This window comes from Colobus angolensis, unplaced genomic scaffold (genome assembly GCF_000951035.1).
Source record: "Colobus angolensis palliatus isolate OR3802 unplaced genomic scaffold, Cang.pa_1.0 Scaffold16, whole genome shotgun sequence".
Lineage (NCBI taxonomy): Eukaryota > Metazoa > Chordata > Mammalia > Primates > Cercopithecidae > Colobus > Colobus angolensis.
The window spans coordinates 2,697,628-2,720,666 of record NW_012114710.1 but is presented as its reverse complement, the minus strand read 5'-3'; the positions used below and the strand labels follow the sequence as shown (position 1 = coordinate 2,720,666).

At 36.5% G+C, this 23,039-nt stretch overlaps 2 protein-coding genes across 4 annotated transcripts in view; both read right to left on the bottom strand.

Moving 5' to 3' along the window:
* RAD54B (RAD54 homolog B (S. cerevisiae)) overlaps positions 1-23,039 on the bottom strand; it is a 102,546-nt gene that overhangs the window by 54,961 nt on the left and 24,546 nt on the right. The window contains exon 1 of one of the 3 annotated variants that reach the window (XM_011937022.1): positions 8,635-9,092. The exons of 1 other annotated variant lie outside the window; for it this stretch is intronic. Coding sequence is in view for 1 of the 2 variants with exons in the window: in XM_011937023.1 (XP_011792413.1) it covers positions 4,777-4,826 (50 nt within the window). In the remaining variant the exon portion in view is untranslated. Of the gene's footprint in view, positions 1-4,118; positions 4,827-8,634; positions 9,093-23,039 lie in introns of those variants that run through there. One more of the 3 variants, XM_011937023.1, reaches the window with a different exon arrangement.
* On the bottom strand, positions 4,119-9,261 carry FSBP (fibrinogen silencer binding protein). Its single transcript, XM_011937024.1, has 2 exons — positions 8,635-9,261; positions 4,119-4,826 (listed from the first exon to the last, which is right to left on the bottom strand). The coding sequence occupies exons 1-2, from the start codon at positions 9,006-9,008 to the stop codon at positions 4,301-4,303; spliced, it is 900 nt and encodes a 299-aa protein (XP_011792414.1). The 5' UTR covers positions 9,009-9,261; the 3' UTR covers positions 4,119-4,300.

The window sequence follows — 23,039 nt, the reverse complement described above, 5'->3', positions numbered from 1 at the left end:
CCACTATCTAAATTACTAATGTATTGGATGAAATAATCTATTTACTTAGTATATTTCTCAAATGTAGTATATTTCTACAGAATCAAGTCTACATTTAAAAAACAAAATCACGGCCGAGCGCAGTGGCTCAAGCCTGTAATCCCAGCACTTTGGGAGGCCGAGACGGGCGGATCACGAGGTCAGGAGATCGAGACCATCCTGGCTAACACGGTGAAACCCCGTCTCTACTAAAAAATACAAAAAAAACTAGCCGGGCGAGGTGGCGGGCGCCTGAGTCCCAGCTACTCGGGAGGCTGAGGCAGGAGAATGGCGTAAACCCGGGAGGCGGAGCTTGCAGTGAGCTGAGATCCGGCCACTGCACTCCAGCCCGGGCGACGGGCGACAGAGCGAGACTCCGTCGCAAAAAAAACAAAACAAAACAAAACAAACAAACAAAAATCACTCTTCTCTATGTTCTCCCAGCATTACATTTTGTAATGAAAACTCATGGCCCCCAAACAATTGTCTATGGTATGTAGGATGTTTGGTGGCTTAAGTGTATAGTCATCCCTCAGTATCCAAGGCGGATTGGTTTCAGGACACCCCCTACCCCATATCAAGACCCACAGATACTCAAGTCCCTTATATAAAATGTTTGTATTCACATACAATTTACACACATCCTTCCATATACTTTAAATCATCTCTAGATTACTTACAATGCCTAATACAAATGTAACTACTATGTAAATAGTTGTTAGGATATAGGACAAGTGAGCCCCAAAACTGGGGCTTAGCCCAACTCCTACCTCAGTTATACTGTATTTTTAAATTTCGTATTACTTTTATTGTATTGTTATTTGTTTTTTTGCCTCAATATTTTCAATCCACAGTGGTTCAATGTGCAGATGTGAAACCTGCAGATGGACAGCCAAGTGTATATTCCATTGTACTAGCAAACTTGCTCCTATATATTCCCCTTAATGAAACTTGTCCTCAACAAAAACTGCTAATGTTAGTTGGTAAGCAGTCCCCAAACTCAAAAAAGTCTCAATATAAAAAAGAAGAAAAAAAAAGGTTTGGTTCCAAATTACCCTAAGATACTCTGTAAGATAATAAACAGCCTCCAAAAAGGATTCTATGGTCAAATAAATAATTTTCTTTATACAGGAATTCTCATAAACTATACTATGTTAATCATGGTTGTATAAGAGGAGGTAGACAATGAGCAGAATTATATGCATTTGAACTTTTGCAAATTAAAAGTAAACAAGATTGACTTGGAGAAAAATAAGATTGACTTGGAAAAGTTGCTGCAGTAAACTCAGAGTGTGATTCTGGTGTTTAAAAATACGTTAAAATAAGTTTCTTATTGTATACAGCCCCTAAATGCTAATGAATTGTGTCACCTAACACACTAAAGAAAAAGCAATCTTAAACAATGCTGGAGAAAAATATGACTGTGGCAGACTATGTTTATGCTATTTTATTGGCAGCAAAGGAATTTTCAAGGGCTACCTTGTATATATATAATTTTTTCCTTCCACAATTATTTTAGAACCTAACCACCAAAAAAAAAATCTTTTTTGAACACGGATCTCTTTTCTAGAAACATCTCACAGAATTAATGTTCCACACAACACACTTGGGAAAACTCTGATTTGCTGTAAAAGCCAACATTCAAATTGAACATTCACTATCAATTCTTAGTAGCATGCTGAAACTGTAAAGTGAATTACATCTCATATATGTGCTTTCAATAATTTAAAAAATAAAGCTTACTACTGCCAAGATGTATTTAGTAGAATTATACTGGGAAACATTACCTCAAATTATGAATTACAAGATTGATTAGACTCAAAGAAAAGTCATAGCACAGATTAAAGAGAAAAGGTAACATTGTCAAAAGGATATAACATATTATATATTCAGGGCATCTTTATAATTAAAACAGTTAACTCTACCAGCTATAAAACACTCTTTTTAATCCAACCAATGAAATTAAGCAGTCAACATACTAAAATAGTACCTTAAAGACTTCATTTTTTTCTATTTCTATAGCCATAACTTAAATTTCTGATTTAAGTTCTTAATACAATGCCTGTCCCTAAACGCCACTCCTCCTAAATCACAACTATAATCAAATTACTCCCCTAATTCAAAGCATTCAATGGCTTCACATTGTACATTAAGTCTGACTCATTAAAAATAGTATTTAGGCTGGGCATGGTGGCTCACGCCTGTAATCCCAGCACTTTGGGAGGCGGGCAGATCACGAGATCAGGAGATCCAGAACATCCTGGCTGACACGGTGAAACCCCGTCTCTACTAAAAACACAAAAAAATTAGCCGGGCATGGTAGGGCGCCTGTAGTCCCAGCTACTTGGGAAGCTGAGGGAGGAGAATCGCTTGAAACTGGGAGACAGAGATTGCAGTGAGCCAAGATCGTGCCACTGCACTCCAACCTAGGCGACAAAGCAAGACTCTATCTCAAAAAAACAAACAAAAAAAAATGTATTTAATGTAATTCATAATCTGGTACCAACCATCACCCAAATTTATATCCTTCAGTTCACTTTCAACTACTCTTTAACAAAAATTTTGAGACTAGCATGATTTGGGCACCAAGTGAGGTTCCAAAATACTCTGTTTCACTGGTTCTCAAACTTTAGCATGCATCAGAATCTCTAGAGGGTTTCTTAAAAGAGATTGCTGACCCCACCCCCAGGGTTTCTAATTCAGTTGGAATTGGATTTACATTTCTAACAAGCTCTCAAGTGATGCTGATGCGGCAGGTCAGGACCCATACTTGGAAAACCATTGCTCTACTCCAAAGGCCACAAACTGGAAGCCCAATGGCTCAATGAGGCCCACTCACATGTTGTCTGTATAATGTTTTAAAAGCATTTTGTGTTATTTGCAAACATTTTTAAATTGGAAAATTCTGCATTAAAAATGCAGATTTCTGGTTTATTCCCACATGTGAAAATTCTGCTGGAGCTAAACAGCAGCTGCCCTACCTAGTCCAGGGAGATATCCTTCCTAGTCCAGGATACCACAGCCCAAACTGACTCTCTCTACATTCACTTAAAATTACTGGCTCACCACTGCATTTGTGCTTATACACTCAATCCACTTTTTCCCATTCCTCTTTTTTCCAGCTTCTCACTCTGGCTTCAAACATCCATGGTCCCCTTCACTGCTGAAATTCCACCCACTCCATTCTAAAACTTGGCTTAAAAATCTTTTCTCAACAAAGCCCCAGCAAAAATAGAAATTCTTAAGTAACATACATATTAGAGATTTAATATAAATTTAATATGTATGCTTTAAGAATTGAGGTTTTATTTCCACGAATACTAAAATAACAATACTTATAAAAAACATAAAATTTTAATTTTGTTCATTCTGATTTTTACTGTGAAAGAAATTTTTTCCAGAACAGGACATTTAAAATGAATTAAGACATGTCTTTAAATCACACAGCCAAAATATATAATAGCTTCAATGGAATACCTTATCTATTTTGCTGGAACAAAAATAGAGAGAGAATGGGGTAATTGATATAATTATCCTGATTTCACAACCTAACAATCTTTAAAGGCAATTTTAATGAAACAAATGCTTCTAATATTTAAATCTAGAGAATATTTTAGTGGATATTTACTTCTATCGAATAGAGGGAAGGAAATTACACAAAGAAAAACTGAGTGCTGGTCTCTGCTCTGCCATAAATAGCTTTGTTACCCTAAGTAAGTCATTGAGTTCTCCCTGGACCTGTTTCATTACTTCTAAACTGCAGAGATGGAAAAAAGTGTTCTCCAAATATTTTCCATCTCTAAAATCCTAGGATTTACTCCTTCAAAAGATAAAAGCATAAAAACCAATGTCATACAGACAAGCTTCTTGGTATTAGGTTAGTATAGCTCCTAAATTAGACTGACTTAAAAATCTCTAATTATAGCTTTCAAAGTTTTAACTAAAAATGTTAAAAAAAAAAAAAAGACTCAGAACTTTGAAAGAATATGTGTTTGTTTATGTATTTGCGTATATCTTAGTGATCAGAATAAAACATGTTTTGTAAGGTCAACAATTAAATGTAGGAGAAAAAAAAAAGAAGACAATAAAAACTATAACCATGCCAACCAACCAGTAAATTTTAATATCTCAAAAGAAAATAATTAGAAAATTATATCAAAAAAGTTTTTCCATAATAGAGATTAACATTTTTCAAGAACGTGTATTTTGTTTCAGGATATTCCCAAATTAAAGTAATTTGGCCAAAATCAAAATTATCAAATTGCAAGATTGAAAAAAAAACTTAAAGACTGTTATATTCAGGTAGATCATGCCGTAAGCGAACTGCTTTCAGCTTCTCCACTTCAATTTTTGCTCTTAGTAGCTCTTCCTCTAGCTGCTGCCTTCTTTTCAATCCATCCCTCTTCTCCTGAACATACAATCCAAAATTTTTTTGATTTTCTAAAATTATCTGATGCTCCTCTTTCAACATTTGCAGGATCTGAGGATCATACCCTAATAGTGACCTAAAGTGTTCACCACTCTCATGCCGAAAAAAATCATCTCTCCTTGGAATAGAAGATGGAGACGATGTCATTCTCATATCAACAGAGGAAAGTGAAGGCGACAAGGATCTTTCCATAACATGTACTAATTCATGTTCTTCTCTTTGCTCTAAAGTATCACTCTGTTGAGAATTTAAAACCAGTGGAGGAGGTGGTTTAATGTCTTCTTCTTGCTTCACCTCCACTGTAATAGCAACAGGATGGTGATCCAACATTACCTGTAGTGAACTGGTACCAGCCTGTGCCTCCTCATCCAAGTTTGCACTATAGCACACAAAAAAGCATTATAATATGTAAATCAAATGAAAAAAAGAGTATATTTATAGCATAATTTTATATTTAATATACATTAAATTGTGAAGCTTTAAAACTATAAAGTTACAAAACAAAAAAAATCTTAACACTTGAAATACATTAAAGTGACTAAGATTGGGATTTCAATAATATATACTTAAAGATCTCCCCCATCCTTAACTTTAAAATTGTACTTTTAAGGGGCAGGAAATTACAAATATTATAGAAGGCCAATGAAGAAAACAACAAAGAAAAGTCAGTTTTAATGTTGTCAAACAGACCTCAATCTTTCCCACAACCCTAAGGTTTTCAAATGGTGTAAAGAGCCATTTAATGCATTCTCAGTCTTATTATCCCCATACCTTAGCCCTAGACTTCCTGCTTCTGCTCTCCTGGACTGATCTTAAAACCACCAAGGCCCATAACTTTTAAGAGGACAGTGAAAGGCAACCTATGGGAGGTACTATTTCTGCATTTGCCCAAAAAATAAAACATAAAGATTGTATATGGCTTTGGGATATGCTCAACTACTGGAGGTTATCCTTTCTTATTTCAGATGCTTTTATCTGATAGGAAAAACTTCCCTTTTACCTATCCTGAACCACATGACTCAACTGCTCTTTAAGTCTTTCAATCACTGGTCAGGTAAAGTTCACAAGAGCAACGGTTTTAATCCACAACTGCATACTCAGTACCTAGTAGGTACTGTACTTAGAACCTAGGAGGTGCTCATTATGTGTTGAATGACTGAAAAGAACAAACTAAATGATTTTTTTAATGAAACATTTTTAATGGCCTATACAGATATATTAAAGGTTTATTAAATTTACACATAATTTCCACCAACTATGCATTCCTAATGGAGACAACTACAGCTTTAGCATAATTTAAACTTTAATATAACAAGCTATGATATTATAAATGCAATAAACCTTAAAAGTATGCTTTCTAAACATAATTTTATGTATAACGTGAAGCTGTGAATTCAGAATATCTGCTCCTTGAGGTTTTTTTTTAATTTATGCTTCTGCCTAATTTAAAAATAAAAGTTATAAAGGGAAATTAGATTATTGAACATTAATGGAAATATTTTATTTAATATTATTTAGAGAAGATTTTACGTATAAGAAACATAATTAAAATACATTCTACATGGATGATTAAAATGCTGGAACAAGTTCAAGTAGAATGCATAGAAAAAGATTAAAACTACTCATACATTACTTATTAATGGCATTAAATTGCCAGAAATATCAGATATTTATCTGAGACAAAATGAAACATATACATAGTATGTAATAAAAAAACTATTTGTAGATTATATAAATTCATTTTTGTTCTTGTCTCTGTGTCATTTGATGATTTCCAAAAACAAAACAATTAATTATAAATGTAATTCAAAGCAGCAAGCTCTGCTTCTATTAATAGCTCTGCTAAAACCTGGAATGGGAAAAGGTTAAAATTGCATATGAAAATTAAGTTTTTAAAATCACATAATTACTATTTCAAATTAGTATGTAAAATAAGAGTATAAACATAGACATTATACTCCCAAGTAAATTAAAAATACGCCTTATATCTGGAACATTCCATTCCATTTTAGCTAAAACATTACAACTAAGGCATAACAATGTAAAAAGGGAGAAAAAAAGCTTTAGAGCAGGTCACAAAAATGACAGAGAAGGACTTGAGAATCAGAACTTTGAAGATCAGTTTACAAAAACACAAAATAAAAACTGATATTAGGAAGAAGTAAAAATAAAGACATAAGTCAATGTGAGTTACCGAAATAAATAGCCTTACAAAACAGGTATATATTTTTAAGTATTTTAAACAAAGCAAACACTTGTATTTTCCTTATTAAAAAGGAAGAGTTTGGTAAGATTAACAGGCGTATTTATGTAGAAGTATAGTTAAGATTGTAGAATAATTATAAACTTCTGAGATTATTAAGATTCAAGGATGATGTCAAATAAATATAAGCACATTAAATATATAAATTAAAGAAAGCTAACACAGATAAAATGTCAATGTAGACACAGTAACACAAGAATTTAAGAGGGATGTTTCTCATATTCTTCCCTTTAAAATCTAACAAATTGGTATTATTTAAGTCATAGGTATAGAAATGCACAAATCAATTCATTTTTATCAGAGAAATGTTGATATCCCAAAAGATTTTTTTGTGTGTGAATATTGTAAACATACACACACAAATGGTCAAAATGTAACCAGATACTTGTATATTTATATAGTTTCTCTTCTATACTCACTGTATTTTGAAAATATGCAACTAACTAAAATTACAGTTTCTACATGTAGTTTTCAAATTATAAAAACCTATACCTACTAACCAAAGGGTACAGTTTTATACCTGCAATGCAAAAAACATTTTTCTCCATGGTTCAAGAGGGAGAAAATTCTGCATAAGTAGCATTGTATAAAACAATTTTACTGTGTAGTTTTCTGGATATCCAGCTATTGGGATTTCATCATTTGTCATCACAGTGAACATTTTAACCAGTGGCCCCAAGAATTAATCCACTGTGCATTCATGTCCTGGATTCCCACTGGTGGTATTTTTTTACTGTGCTATCAAGTAGAAATAAGCAGTATCTGGTAAGAAGCTAGGCTCAAAAATACTTTCCTAGTAAATTACCAAAATAACATATGCATTTGGCTACAAAGTGGTTTTTTTCTGTTTCTCTCCTAATTTCAAAGGGATTTCACAGTAATCAATAATTTGCTTATATAATGCCTCTTCCACCAATAGAAAAGCACATTGTGTAAAGCTTTGTGTGAAAGGCTCCTCAAACTAACAAGGAGTTTACAATTTGTTTAAATTACTCTAAATGGTTCAGAATAAGAATGTAGCTGCCATTTTTATATTTTGCCAGAGGTTACAATCTGAATTAGTGGCAAGATAATGCTTTTGAAAATTCCAAGGCAAATAGTTACATAGAACACAAGTTTAACCAAAAAATTGCTTCTAACTCTAAAATAACCCAGTTGCTCTTAGGGGTATTTTAAAATTCATAATTTGATATCCTTGCAAAGCAGTAAGAGAAAGCTTACTCTTTCCTATATGATCCAAGATCAAAGTGAAACTAGACCTTTAAGGAATAAAAACAAAAAAAAAAAACTTTTAATTTTATTAAGTAAACTGAATCCCTAATTAGGCATTAACTCCCTTTAGTTGCGTTCATCTTTATTTTAAATGTGTTAGAAAAATAATTTAAACTGTCTTCATATACACAATCCTGCCATTAACAAGTTTACTTATTGATTTTAGTTATATTTGTTAATTAACACATATTCAGTAAGTGTAGACAATGACAACTCATAAAAAAGCAAAGGTTCCATTTCTCTAGAAACTGCTAACTCTATGTAAATTTTATATAAAATTGAAAATTCCAGTGAAATGTAATATTAAAAGAGAAAAAAAGTATCTCTCAGAGGCAAACTAAGTAATTTAATTTTAAAGCTTCAAGTTTATGAAGTGATGTCACAAATTTCATCCCACTTATTCCTCCCTAACCTTTACTTTTAGAAACTACAGGAGGGAAGGGGGAGGGGAAGACAGTAAAAAGTAGCTTAAATGCAACAGAAAAATTCCTCATAGCCTCACTTTTCTCTTTTTAAAAAATGCAAAACAAAGACACTATTCATTGCTCCCGTTGTGGGGATGCTTACTATGCATATCTCTATCACGACTAAGCCAAAGCCCAATAGATAGGAGGCGCCATAATTTTCCAAAACAAAACAAAATAAAGCTTACCTTTGTATGTGGTTCCTGTCTCTTACCAGGCAAAAACTGGAAATCTGGGGAATCATCTCCATAACTTTCTTGGTTGGCTCAGAAATATTGCTTTTAAAATCTGATTGGGTATCTTTTTGCTGCAATAGCTCCTGTTTGGCATATTCTTTGAGCCTTTTGTAAAGGGTGCGTAGGCCCTGTGCTGTTCGAGGAGGGCGGTCTACTCCAATTGCATTATAGTTAACTGCTATGATATCCCAACATCTATTCTTTTCCACTATTACTGAATGTTTATTAGTGTGTTCTTCGAGAATTTTCACATATGGCTTCACAAGCTTTAGCAAATCAAGCTTTTCGGATAAGGTAAAATTGGAAGATCTAGCCTTTCCTACCATTGTTCTTTTCAAATTAAGTAGGCAGTTTCTGAAACCACCATGCAGCCTTCAGCTCTGCTCAGCTCTTTTCACAAACAGAAAAAGATCAGGCTTAACTAGGCTAGCCTCATTTAGGCCCACGCCTACAGGGGAGGGTTTATTAAAATTCCTCCAGCTTAAGCTGACGCAGGTTCAGGAAATCTGCTTAAGCCAAGCCTGACCTACATAAAGCTTCTCACTGAAGAAGACAGGAAGGCACAAGCAAAACACACTTGTGTATAAAGGGAACAGCTCGAGACAGGATTTAATACACAAAGGTCTAGAGATAAGCATGGAACACAGCTAAAAATTAGCTAATTTAGTGAGAATATCAAATTTCACACGTATGCCTAGCTGACAGACTGAACTGCACTGCAGTATCACTTTAATAAAAACAAAAGAGGAACTGTTTTGTGCTATTTGTTTGCAAATCCAGTAGACAGAAAACTAAAAGATATGAGTGGTGAATGCAGTAATTCCTAACAGAGCCTCTCATCACTGTTTCTGAGCTGAGTGTTCTCCCTTACAAAATCTGCATAATGCTGGACCTGCTGTCAATCAGGAATTGCATATCCCCTAGCTAGTTAGGTTACACCCAGACCCAGACTCCACGGTAAAGCTAAGCTTCTCCTTCATTTTACAGTCTACATTAGCCTCTGCATATTTTTTTCAGTTAAGAAAAAATTTTTATATAACACTCAATGTAAAAATCAGGTAAAAATCATGTTTTTAGAGCAATGGATTATTCTAGCTGTAATGTATGTGAATATGCTAGCCTGCCTTATCATGTGTAAAAAATCACTATTCATGGTGAGAAACAGTATAATCACGCCTTAAGACTCCACACACGAAATCGCATTTGCTATTATAATAGAGCCTGATTTTTTATTTAGCTATATTCACACAATTTGGACTATGAAAGGAAACAGCTAGTATAGCCATTTTCAAGGCCACCAGTTTCACTACTTAGAATATATTTGTTAACCCCAGTATGAAAATATGTGATACATAATAATGTAAGCAAGACAAACCTATTTTCTCACAATATACATGTTTTTCCAGATAGGGGAATAAATTAGAACATACTTGAACATAGTTCTATCCAATCAAACTATTACTGAACAACTGCGAAGTATTAAGAGGTGGGAAAAATAAATTTTTTTAAATTACTGACCACATATATAAATACTCCCAGGCACTGTGCAAGACCCAATGAAATCAAAAGTGAATCTAGATACAGCACCTACCCAGGGAACTGTATTTCCACAGAAATGCTATAAATTCTCAATTATCTTGTTTTTCATTCTTTTAACAACGGAGAAGCAAATTAAATTTCCTGAACTCTCATTGCGAGCCAACGTGTTAAAAGCTTTAAATGTATTATCTTTCAGAAAACAGTGAAAGATTGCTGGATGTTCTATGGAATGCTAGGTGTTGTCTGGTATACCCTACTGAGTAATTTGATTCCATAATAGTTCTAGCCTTTCACTGTCTTTGAGCAGTTTTACAGCTCTGTAAATTGTAGAAATCAGTAATGCAAATGATTCTTGTCCATAGAGATGCAAAAAGAAAATCTCGACCTGCCCCAACAACGACTGGACCACAGGTACTGAAAATCATTCTAGCCTTTTCTGAGCTTTTAGAATATTAAAAGAGAACCAGAGAAAGAACACAGGGTATATACTTTATTTAGATAATTATTTTGTTTTTTTTCAGAATACAGGTATTACAGAACACAAGGTATATACTTTAGATAATTATTTGTGTTATTTTCAGAAGAAATACAGGTATTATGTTAAGAATAAAATACTACTAAAATATGAGAAAATGTTCAATCTCACTAGTTATCAGGGAAATGTATACAAAAAATGATTTTCATTCATAGATTGGCAACATTTTTTAAGACTTAAAATGCCAAGAGTGAGGCCGGGCTCGGTGGCACATGGGTAATCCCACAGTTTTGAGAGGCCAAGGATCGCTTGAGCACAGGAGTTCAAGACCAGACTGGGCAACATGGAGAAACCCTGTGACTACAAAAAATACAAAAATCATCCGGGTGTGGTGGCATGTGCCTGTAGTTCCAGCTATTTGGGAACCTGAGGTGGAAGGATCACTTGAGCCCAAGAGATTAAGGCTGCAGTAAGCCATGATCATGCCACTGCACTCTAGCCTGGGTGACAGAGCAAGAGACCCTGCCTCAAAAAAATAAAAAAAGGAAACTCCAAGAGTGGATAAGGATAGAAGGGAAAGAGTACTCTTCTGTACCGTTGAAGGGAGTGTAAAATGACATTTTGGATGGTGATCTGGGAGTATCTACTAATATTTTACATGAGTAGGAAATCTTCTAAAATTGTGGTAATTTTATGTCTCAGAATCTACCTTAGAAAAATACTCAAAATGCACACGACAGCAATGAAGCATTCTATGTAGTTGCATAGAGTGGAAGCAATCTAAAAGCACATCAGTTGGAGTTAAAAGCATACAATACATCCATATCATGGTTTACTCCAGGCAGCATTAAAATGAAAGAAGCAAATCATAGTGTATTTGAATATATCATGCTGTTAACAAAGAGTCAAACTCTGTATAAAATATGTTTAGAGATTTATTCTGAGCCAAATATGAGTGACCATGGCCCAAGACACAGCCCTCAGGTGGCCCTGAGAACATGTGCCAAGGTGGTCGGGATACAGCTTAGTTTTACATATTTTAGGGAGGCATGAGACATCAACCAAATACATTTAAGAAATACATTGGTTTGGTTCAGAAAAGCAGGACAACTCAAGGCAGGGTGGGGGTGTGGTGGGGTTCCAGGCTATAAACGTTTTCTGGTTTACAATTGGTTGAGTTTATCTGAAGACCTGGGATCAATAGAAAGGAAATGTATGTTCTGGTTAAGATAAAGGATTGTAGGCACCAAGTTTTATTGTGCAGAGGACGCTCTCAGATAGCAGACTTCAGAGAGAGCAGGTTTTATACTGTTTATTATTAGACCTAAAAGGGTGCCTGGCTCTTAGTTGATTATCTCCTGGATCTAGAAAGGAAGGAAGGAAAACAAGGGGAAAGTAGATTATCTATAGAATGTGGATTTTTCCCACAAGGTATGGCTTTGCAGGACCATTTCAAGATAGGCAGAGAAACACATTTTGGGGTAAAATATTTTTATTTTCTTCCATGTTACGCCAGAGTCAGACTGGAAAGTAAGTCATGATATACAGGGTTAAATAAAACCCATCTGATGAGAATGTATGGTTTATAGAGCATGATTCCTCAGACCCCTTAGATAGGAATTTGCGCAAGATTTAAAAAAAAAAATCAGAGCTTAGTCCTCAATGCAGACAGCACAAATTAGTGATAACCTATGTAAACTGTAATTGATGATTAATCTGAAATATTTATTACTGTTTTGATTATATTACAATAAAATTATCTTCCATTTTGAAAATAGAATGGACAAGTTTTTAATTTAAAAAGAAGCTATACTACTGATGCAGAATTGAGTAGAAAATACTGTGCAGGACTTTCTAAAGCAGACTATGAAAAGGTGACATGGATATAGTTGTTAAAAACATTACAAGTATGTGTGTAAATGCTATGAATCACTGCCAGTTTATGGAACTGGTGAAAGAAATTGAATAATTTTTTTGTTCTTTGCCAATGCTCGTTGGTGTAGTCATAAAGTTTTATGAAGAATCATTGTGCTGTCTAAGAGTAAAAAACTCAAACTGTTTTTCCTCTGCTCTCACACCACAATAATCAACATGGAAGACTTGTGTGACCAAATGTGTGGGAGTTTCTCCCCACATACCAAGCAAGAAATAAGTTCTGCAGTGGAGAGTAGCCAGGTGCCCTCTAATCCAACTCCAACACTATCTACCAGGAGATAGTGTTAGATCTCAAAGATTAAGAGCTCAGTACCACAAACCCCACGGCCCCACCAGTCACAAGTCTGGGCATCCAGAACATCTCAACGAAAAGCTTCAAGTTGGGGTTCCCACAATCCCCTCTGGGTTCTATTAGTTGCTAGAGTGGTCACAGAACTCCAGAAACATGCTTACCAGTTTATTATAAAGGATATTACAAAGGATACAAATGAACAGCCAGATATAAGAAATGCACAGGGTGAGTTATGGTGGAAGGGACACAAAGTTTCCATGCCCACCCCAGGCACAACCCCCAGAAACCTCCACTTGTTCAGCTATCTGGAAGCTCTACAAACACAGGGCCGTTGGGCTTTTTATGAAAGCTTCATTACATCGGCATGAGTGGTTAAATCACTGGCCACTAGTGATCAATTTAACCCTCAGTATCGCTCCTCTCCCCAGAGATAGGGATGAGGCTGAACATTCCACCCCTCTAATGGTGCCTTGGTCTTTCAGGTAACCAACTCACATCCTGAAACTACCTAGGGGCTGTCAGCCATCAATCAATCACTAGCACACAAACAGACATTACTTTGGAGATCCTAAGGATTTTAGGAGTTGTATACCAGGGAAATGGGGTCAAAGGCCAAATATATATTCCACAATATCACATATTATTAACTTCAGCTGGAGATTTTTGTGAAACAAAATGCTTACAAAACAGTCAATAAACAAAGGCAAAAAAAATCAACCTAAGTGTCCATCAATGCATATACACAATGGAATATTATTTAGTTATAAAAAATGAAATCCTGTCATTTACAGCAACATGGATGGAATTGGAGGACATTATGCTAAGTGAAATAAGCCAAGCACAGAAAGACAAATACCATATGTTCTCTTTCACATGTGAGAGCTAAAAGGGTGAATCTCATGGAAATAGAGACTTGATTAGTGGTGGCCAGAGGCTGGGAAGGAGAGGTGGGGATTAAGAGAGGTTGGTTAGTGGGTACAAAAGTACAGTTAAGCCTGGCACAGTGGCTCATGCCTGTAATCCCAGCACTTTGGGAGGCCAAGGTGGGCAGATCATGAGGTCAGGAGATCAAGACTATCCTGGCTAACATGGTGAAACCCCGTCTCTACTACTAAAAATACAAAAAATAGCCAGGCATAATGGTAGGCGCCTGTAGTCCCAACTACTCAGGAGGCCGAGACAGGAGAATGGTGTGAACCCGGGAGGCAGAGCTTGCAGTGAGCTGAGATCGCACCACCACACTCCAGCCTGGGCAACAGAGCAAGACTCTGTATCAAAAAAAAAAAGTACAGTTAAATAGAAAGAATAAGATCTAGTGTTCAATAATATAATATGGTGACTACAGTTAACAACAATTTATTGTATAGTTCAAAATAGAAGAATTGGGATGTTCCTAACATAAAAAATGTTTGAGGTGATAGGTGTCCTAACTACTCTTGTAAAAGAAAATTAAAATCTTAAGACCCCAAACTCATTATACCAAAGAGAAAGTTAAACCTAGAAAATTAGTCACGCAATGCGTTTCCTTCCTCCTCTTCCCCCCAGAGCTATAATTTCACAACCCTGTGTCATAGCATTACATGTTAAGTTAGGGTCCCGCAACGGGAAAAGGACATATACCTCCCTCACAAATTTCTCACAAGAAAATCCCTTCCTAGTCCCTAAACCTTTCAGGGTACATACCCACCCACCTATAAAACCAGCACATGCCAATTGTAACCTTGGGTGTACAACCTAAGTTTAACTCTTAAAACTGAGTTCTATTAAATCTCACACTGACAATGTCAATTACAAGCTTACCTTCTTAGGTACAGAACAGAGACAAGACAAAAAAATCACTCCTTCGATCATGTCTTGTGCAGGGACAAGGATGGAGTTGGAAGCCATTATCCTCAGCAAACTAATTCAGGAACAGAAGACCAAATATCGCATGTTCTCACTTATAAGTGGGAGCTGAATGATGAGAACGCATGGACACACTGTGGGGAACACAACACACACTGGGGCCTATAGGGATGGTCGGGAGAACATCAGGAGGAATAACTAATGGATGTTGGCTTAATACCTACGTGATGGGATGATCTGTGTAGCAAACCACCAGAGCACACGTTTACCTATGTTAACAAACCTGCATACCCTGCATGTGTACCCCTGAACTTGAAATAAAAGTTTAAGAAAAATAATAATAGTAATAACCCAAGGGAACAAAATGAAATTATAAAAAAAAAAAAAAAATCACTCCTTTGGCTACCCCGAGATGGATGCATAACTGACTCTTTCCTCTACTCCATCTTTTCAAATGATTACCTTACCTTATGTAAAACACAGATTTACTGAGCACTAATTAGAGCCTCACAAAAATGTAACCATTTGTCTCACTGCCTCTCTTATCTTCCTTTGTCCCTTCTGCTTGCTCTTTATTCTTCAATACTGAGTTCCAGAAACCCTCTTTTGGAAAGCACAGGTTAACAGACGCTCCTGTGACTTGTGTTTTTCCCAGGTGCATCCTTAAACTTTGGCTTAATAAACCTCTACTGATTGAGTCACATTTTTGGTTAATACACACTGATTTGATCATTACACATTGTATGCATATATCAAAATATCACATGCACCCCCAAAATATGTACAACTATTATGTATCAATAAATAATAAAAATAAACTGTAAAAATAAAAAATATACAAGTTTACCCATTTTTTGGGCCTTCATTTACTTATGAAGGCTCCTGTATCATATAAAATGTATATTAAATAAATTTTATGCTTATGAAATACAATAGAAAAATGGATGTAGAATACAGATACCTTAATGAATAAAACATAAATGTCCAACATACAAAGAACTCAACTTCACAAGTAAACAGGGAGACACAAATTAAAAGATAACAGTAGGTTTTCCTCATTCAATTGGCAAAAGTTAAAAAAGTTTAGTAACATGGGTTGAAGAAGTTGGGAAAATAAATTCTCTCATACACTAATGATGGCAATCATTTTGGAAGGCAACTTGGCAGACCATATTAAAGTGTAATGCAAACACATTATGATCTGACAATTCCTGAGAAATACTTGCATATGTTCACAAGACCACATGCACAAGGACGTTCACTGCAGAGATTTTAATAGTCAAAAGAACACCAAAAACAACCTAAATTAACTATGATGTATTCATACCATTGTATACTTTGCAGCAATTAAAAAGAATAAGGTTCTAAAATGAAAACAAAAAACATCCAAGGCAAACTAATGAGAACTGTAAATAATTCTTGGCAAACAACAACTCCATCCAAATTCTTGCTCTAAGAGCCTTGACCAACTCTAGCATGGCTTCTAGTAGCCTAGCCCACCTCCACTCAGCCCTGGAATACCCAGCCTTCTTTTGAGCTCCAGTCTGGAGAAGTTCAGGGCTATCAAAAGAAGCTTACTGTTTATTCTAGCCAACACCTGACTATAGGCCCCTGACCTTCCTTTCTTAGAGCACTAACTAAGAAGAGTTTACAATTGTGAATTCTTCCTCTGTCTCTTTGAGATGTGTATGAATCTCCTGCAACTCAGCAGTGTCTTTCTCAAGAACCAGAAAGCCACTCCTTTGAAATGTAATCATCAGGAAGGTTTGGATCTCTGTGTCGCAGTCTCTGTGGGAGGACAGAATCCTAATTTTGATAACTGTCAGGTAGCAGGCACACCTGACCCACTCACATTTACAGTGACCAACTATCTTAGCCTGGAGCTGCTATAACAAAGTATCATAAACTGGGTGGCTTATAAACAACACAAGTTTATTTCCATGGTTCTGGAAGCTAGGAAGCCCAAGATAAAAACACCAGCAGATTTGGTGTCTGGTAAGGGCCCATTTCCTGGTTCTTAGATGGTGCCATCTCAGTATGTCGTCACAAGGCAGAAGGAGCAAATGAGATCTCTTGGGCCTATTTTTTTTTTTTTTTTTTTTTTGAGACAGAGTCTCGCTCTGTCGCCTAGGCTGGAGTGCAGTGGCTGGATCTCAGCTCACTGCAAGCTCCGCCTCCCGGGTTTACGCCATTCTCCTGCCTCAGCCTCCGGAGTAGCTGGGACTACAGGCGCCCACCACCTCGCCCGGCTAGTTTTTTTTTGGTATTTTTTTAGTAGAGACGGGGTTTCACCATGTTAGCCAGGATGGTCTCGATCTCCTGACCTCGTGATCCGCCCGTCTCGGCCTCCCAAAGTGCTGGGATTACAGGCTTGAGCCACCGCGCCCGGCCTCTTGGGCCTATTTTAAAGGGTACTAATCGCATTCATGAGGGCTCCACTCTCATGACCTAATTACCTCCCAAAAGGCCCTACCTCCTAATATCACCACCTTTGGGGTTAGGATTTCAACATATAAATGTGGGGGAAACACAAACATTCAAACCACAGCACCAACCCTTTGTAATTTTCACTTTCCTGACTCCATTTGAGCCCTCCGTTGCTCCACTTTCCATACTCCCTCATTCTCCCTTTAAAAGGCCCAGTCACGACTGCACAAATCATGGAGCTCAGCTCTTTCCCCTATTGCCAGTAGTTACTGAATAAATTTTGTTTTTACCACTTTAATGTGTCTTGATTTTTTTATTCACGAGTGTCAAAGATAAAGCTGTAGGTAGATATATACTGAATAACACCATTTATTTGAGCATTGCACCCACAATAACAGCTGAGTTGGATCTGCAGTATTTTAGATATTTTTCTGAAGAGAATGTATTTAGGTACATTAATTATTTTTTTTTTTAAGAGATAGGACCTCACCATGTTGCCCAGGCTGGTCTTGAACTGCTGGCCTGAAGCGATCCTCCCACCTCAGCCTCCCAAAGCTCTGGGATCACAGGCATGAGCCACCATACATAGGCTTAAGTACATTAATCTTAATGAATTGCATGAATTATTTTGAGGAAAACGTACTGATATCTGAAACTTGAGAATCCTTTTTTAAAATTAATATAGACTGATGGATAAATATATAATAAAGCACATATAGTAAAATTTTAATTGTAGACTTGAGATGGTAGGTTTACGGGTGTTCAATAAAAAATTCTTTCAACTTTTATATAAGATTTTTTAAAGTATCATAAAATGTCCAAAAATTATCATTAAAAAGAAAACATAGCAAGTAGTATATTTTAAACTCTAGCCATCAAAAATGTGCAAAGTTTGAACAAAGTTAAATTTATCAAATAAAACTTAGATAATTAGATGTAATAGTAAAGAATAATTGTGGGGTAGTTTTTCCACAAACTTTTTTTAAGGCACAAAAAGTACAGTGATTACAGAAAATTTTTTCTATATTTTAGGAGGTAGTCCAAAAAAGTCCAGATAAGAATTATATGCCTTATTAATCTTTGTCTTCGCCCAGTTCTCTGGCAAACAGAGCCTGATTAAAATGCTGATGTTTCACTTGAGAGGTACATACACAGGGCATCAAGGGTGAAGAGAAGGTAAACTGAGGCAAGAAAATATATAAAGCAAGGGAAAGTGCTGGCTACCATTTTACAACAAGCTATAAAAATATATAGTAGGTCACTTAACAAATGCATCCACTTGGAGTACTCTTTGTGGAATGTCTCCTGATAGACTACAAAAAAGAAACCATACCTCAGAGTAGTCCATGTGGAAAAAGAAATTTATCTGGCAGGTTCCCTCCTGTCTCCTATTTCCCACTGGTCAAAGTCCACCCTGAAGTACACTGCACTTCCATTTTGTGTCATCTGGCCTTCACAGATGCTTAGGATGCTACCTACAAGGATGTGGTGTGGTATTATACCCAAGACTGGAAGTGGCAGGAGGAGCCAGGCCCTCCCAGCGTATGGTTCATAAATTTAGCTAGATGGTGGCCACCAAGGCATAGGGCCCTCATTCCTCAGTTGAAGCAACTGGCTAGCCTCCAGTGGCAGCAGAATATTCTACGAGGCAGATGGTGCCAAGGGACTCTGAAGAGGCATATAAGATTATGTTTGATATAATCACAATGCAATGTGAGAGGAAGATAAGACTTTAAAAAAAAAAAATCTGCCACATAAAAATAGGGCAAAAACTAGGGTAAAGCCAACCCCTAAGAGTTATTCTCAGTTACAGCATTTAAATATCTCACACTTCATCACTGTGCTTTGGTGGTGATATTCTGTGATGTTAAGCAGTCAAGACAATCAAAACCTGGGATTTAAGAACCTTGAAAACCCTCACAAAACTGAAGGAGTCAAACTACAAAATTTACTCCACCCATGCTATATGAATCACAGAACTACTCTATATAATCTAAATTTACATATATCTTCACAAAATAGCTCCCAGCTGTCTATTAAGGATCTCTGTTTGGCCAAGTCTTGTCCTTGGTGTAAAAATATGTTGAACTAAAGGAGCCTCTCTGTCTCAGAAGCTGGCCTGCCCTTTAGATGAATTTTGTATACTGAAAACATTGCTAAGCTACTCTTATTTATTTTAGCCATTCTTTCACTTAATCATTTTATCAGTATAGTTAACATTATGTTTGCTGGTGGCATCTCACAATATTCACTACACTGCTCACTCATTGTGTAGCAGCCAGAAAATTTGGGTGAAATAACTCTCACTTCTAAGGAAGGAGATGAAAAGTATGTGACTGTTTGGCACACTGAGGATTCTCAGAAACTAGTAAGGATTCCTCTTCAAGATGGCAAACTAAGACTGGGATTAGAAAAAAACCCTGGTCACAGGAAACTGGTCAGTAACAGCACAAAGTTAGGAAATCTTATTTAGTGATTCTGAGTAGGAATCATCTGCCTGTCATCAGATGGATGAGAAAATGCGTGTGGCCACAGTAGTTGCTGGGATCCATCATTTAACATGAGTGGAGCCAGTCTAAGAATGCAATCAATCCTACAGATGACAGATGAAATAAACAGAAAGAAATAGGGTTCATGATGATATCCTTTAAACTGCTAGACCAGTCAGTCCTGAAGCCTGGAATTTCCAGTTATACATGCCAATAAAAACCTTCAATTATATAAGCTAGTATTTTTATTGATACTTGAACCAAAAGCATATTAGCTGATATAAAAAAAATATTCTTTTTGGTTATTTTTTCTTTCTTTACCTTGTGTTTTCTTCTTTGCCTATGTTACCTTGCTCAAATTACCACTTCTCTGACATTTTGTTTTTAAATGAGGATTCAAATGAAAGACAAGATAGGAAGACAGTTTATTCTCCAAAAAGTAGAGGCTGAATGTCATTATTATTTCAACTATTCTACAGTTTTGGTTGTGTTTTTGTCTTTCCATTGAGCTATGATTGTACCACCGCACTCCAGCCTGGGTGACAGAGCAAGATCCTGTCTCCTCCGCCCCACTCTCCCACCAAAAAGAAACAGGAGATAACAAATGTTGGCAAGGGTACGGAGAACAGGGAACCCTGTACACTGTTAGTGGGAATGAAGATCGTTGCAGTCATTATGGAGGTTCTTAAGGAAATTAAAAATAGAACTACCATATGACCCAGCAATCCCTCTTCCGGGCACACACCTGAAGGAGATGAAATCACCATCTCAAAAATCTGCACTCCCGTGTTCACTGCATCATGGGAGTGTCCACTCCAGATAAATGCATCCATTGGCAGATAAATGGAATAAAAAATGTGAGATGGTGTGTGTGTATATATATATACACACACACACACACACACACACAAAATAGAATATCATTCAGCCTTAAAAAAGGAGACCCTGTCATTTGCCACAACATGGAAGGATGTGGATGACATTATGCTAAATGAATTAAGCCAGACACAGAAAGAAAAATACTGCATCTCACCTTATATGTGGAATGTTATTAAAAAAACAAACAAACAAAAAAAGGCCAAACATACAGAGATAAAAAATAAAACAGTGGTTACCAGAACAGAGAGGTGGGGTGGTGGGGGAAGAGGGAGAGGAAATCGGGAGATATGCATCAGAGGATACAAAGTAGTGGATATGTACGGTATCTAGGGATCTAATGTACAACATGAAGGCTATAGTTAATAAAACTGTATTAAGCATTTTGTTAAGTAGATTTTAGGTACTCTGGTCACACACAAAAAACAGTATATGTGATGAATAATAATTTGCCTCACTATGATTACCATTTTACTGTTTCTCTATATATGTATGCATGTGCACATGCATATACACACACATGCACACACACATATATATATATATCTCCCATAACATCATGTTGTAAACCTCAGTTATGCACAATACAATTTGAAAAATATTTTAAATTGAGCTTTAATATTAGGTCTTATACCACACCCTTCCCCCCACCCCCCCCCACACACACACACAGACAACCCTCTAGAACCCATGTTGATTAACTACTGCTCAATATCCATATCATCAGGTTGTTGCCTCTTCCCTTGAGTGACCCATCTAAAAAATAAATGCTTTATATTCTGGCGGCCAGGCACGGTGGCTCACGCGTGTAATCCCGGCACTTTGGGAGGCAGAGACGGGCGGACCACCTGAGGTCGGGAGTTCAAGACCAGCTGGCCAACACAGTGAAACCCGTTTCTACTAAAAAAATACAAAAGTTAGCTAGGCGTGGTGGCGGGCACCTGTAATCCCAGCTACTCAGGAGCCTGAGGCAGGAGAATCGCTTGAACCCGAGAGGCAGACGTTGCAGTGAGCCAGGATCGCATCACTCACTCCAGTCTAGGTGACAGAGTGAGACTGTCTCCAAAACAAAAGGAAACGCTCTATACGCTGGAGAGAATTTGATAATCCAACCTCCTAGAAATAGCCCTGGTAACACCTCAGTAGTTTCAAAAATCCTTCAGGATAATTTGGAAGGTTGCATATGAGAGAATCAATATTCAAGTGACCAGGACCTTTTTTTAGTAGCCTGATTCTTATTCACTTCCATCCACGGCAGGAATTCAAAAGAACAGTCCCAGTGTATAGGTTTCCTCAAAAGCCCTTCTTTATCCTGATAACTAGGATAAGAACTAGAAGGCAAATTAGTTAGGGGAGAATTATCTTCAATGGTGTATTTTTGAAAGGAAAAAAGATACACCTATCATGTTTCCCCCTCTTCAGAAGACTGGACTACTAACTGACTGTCCAATAGTGTGGATCAGAAACAATGCTCATACACCCAAAAGCCATAAAACCTATTTATTCCCTAACCCAAGTCATCATAAAAGAGCCCTAAAGGACAAAGGATGATCTTCTCAATACTCAATTGTCTGTGGAGAATTTTCTATGGGGAAAAAGATACAGTGGCTCTGAATATTCAATATCTGATTCCTTGCAGTTATGTCCAGGTTGTTATATAAGGAAGTAAGAGTCACTAGAAAAGAAAACATATTCACCAATCAACTGGTCACAAATTTTTAAAAATCAGTTTCTATTCAAATGTCCCTTAAACCTCAACCATAATATCAAAGTCTCTTTGAGACTGCATGACAATCAACTACAAAATGAAATAGCAAATTTTGCAAAAGGTTGACATGATAGGTACTTGGAAAGAGACTGACTTGAATATCAAAGAATTTTAGGCCCTTAGGAAAAGTTAAGCAATCCACAAATATTTTGCAAAAACCCTATTTATGATGGTTCTTAAAAAGTCAGATATAAACAAAAGAAGTTTTATCATGTCATAGTTTCTGTGAGAAAAAGTATAACTAACTTCTGTTCAAATAAGCACTTTTAATAAGGATATAAAATCTCAGCCAGGCTCGTGCCTGTAATCCCAGCACTTTGGGAGGCCGAGGTGGGCAAATCACTTGAAGCCACGAGTTCGAGACCAACCTGGCCAACATGGTGAAACCCCATCTCTAGTAAAAATACAAAAATTAGCCGAGTGTAGTGGTGCATGCCTGTAGTCCCAGCTACATGGGAGGCTGAGGAACAAGAATTGCTTGAATCCAGAATAAGACTGTCTTAAAAAAAAAAAAAAAATTTACTATTAAATGTGGTCCCTTTTTGAAAGACTGGTTAAACAGAAATGAAATTAATAGGTAAATATATTTAAGATAACAATAACCAAATTTTTCACTATGAAAGAAGGGGCTGCAAACTAAAATGAATCCTGGGGTACTATATCAGAATTGGAGGTATTGGTATGAGCTGGTGGGTTTTTTTTTTTTTTTTT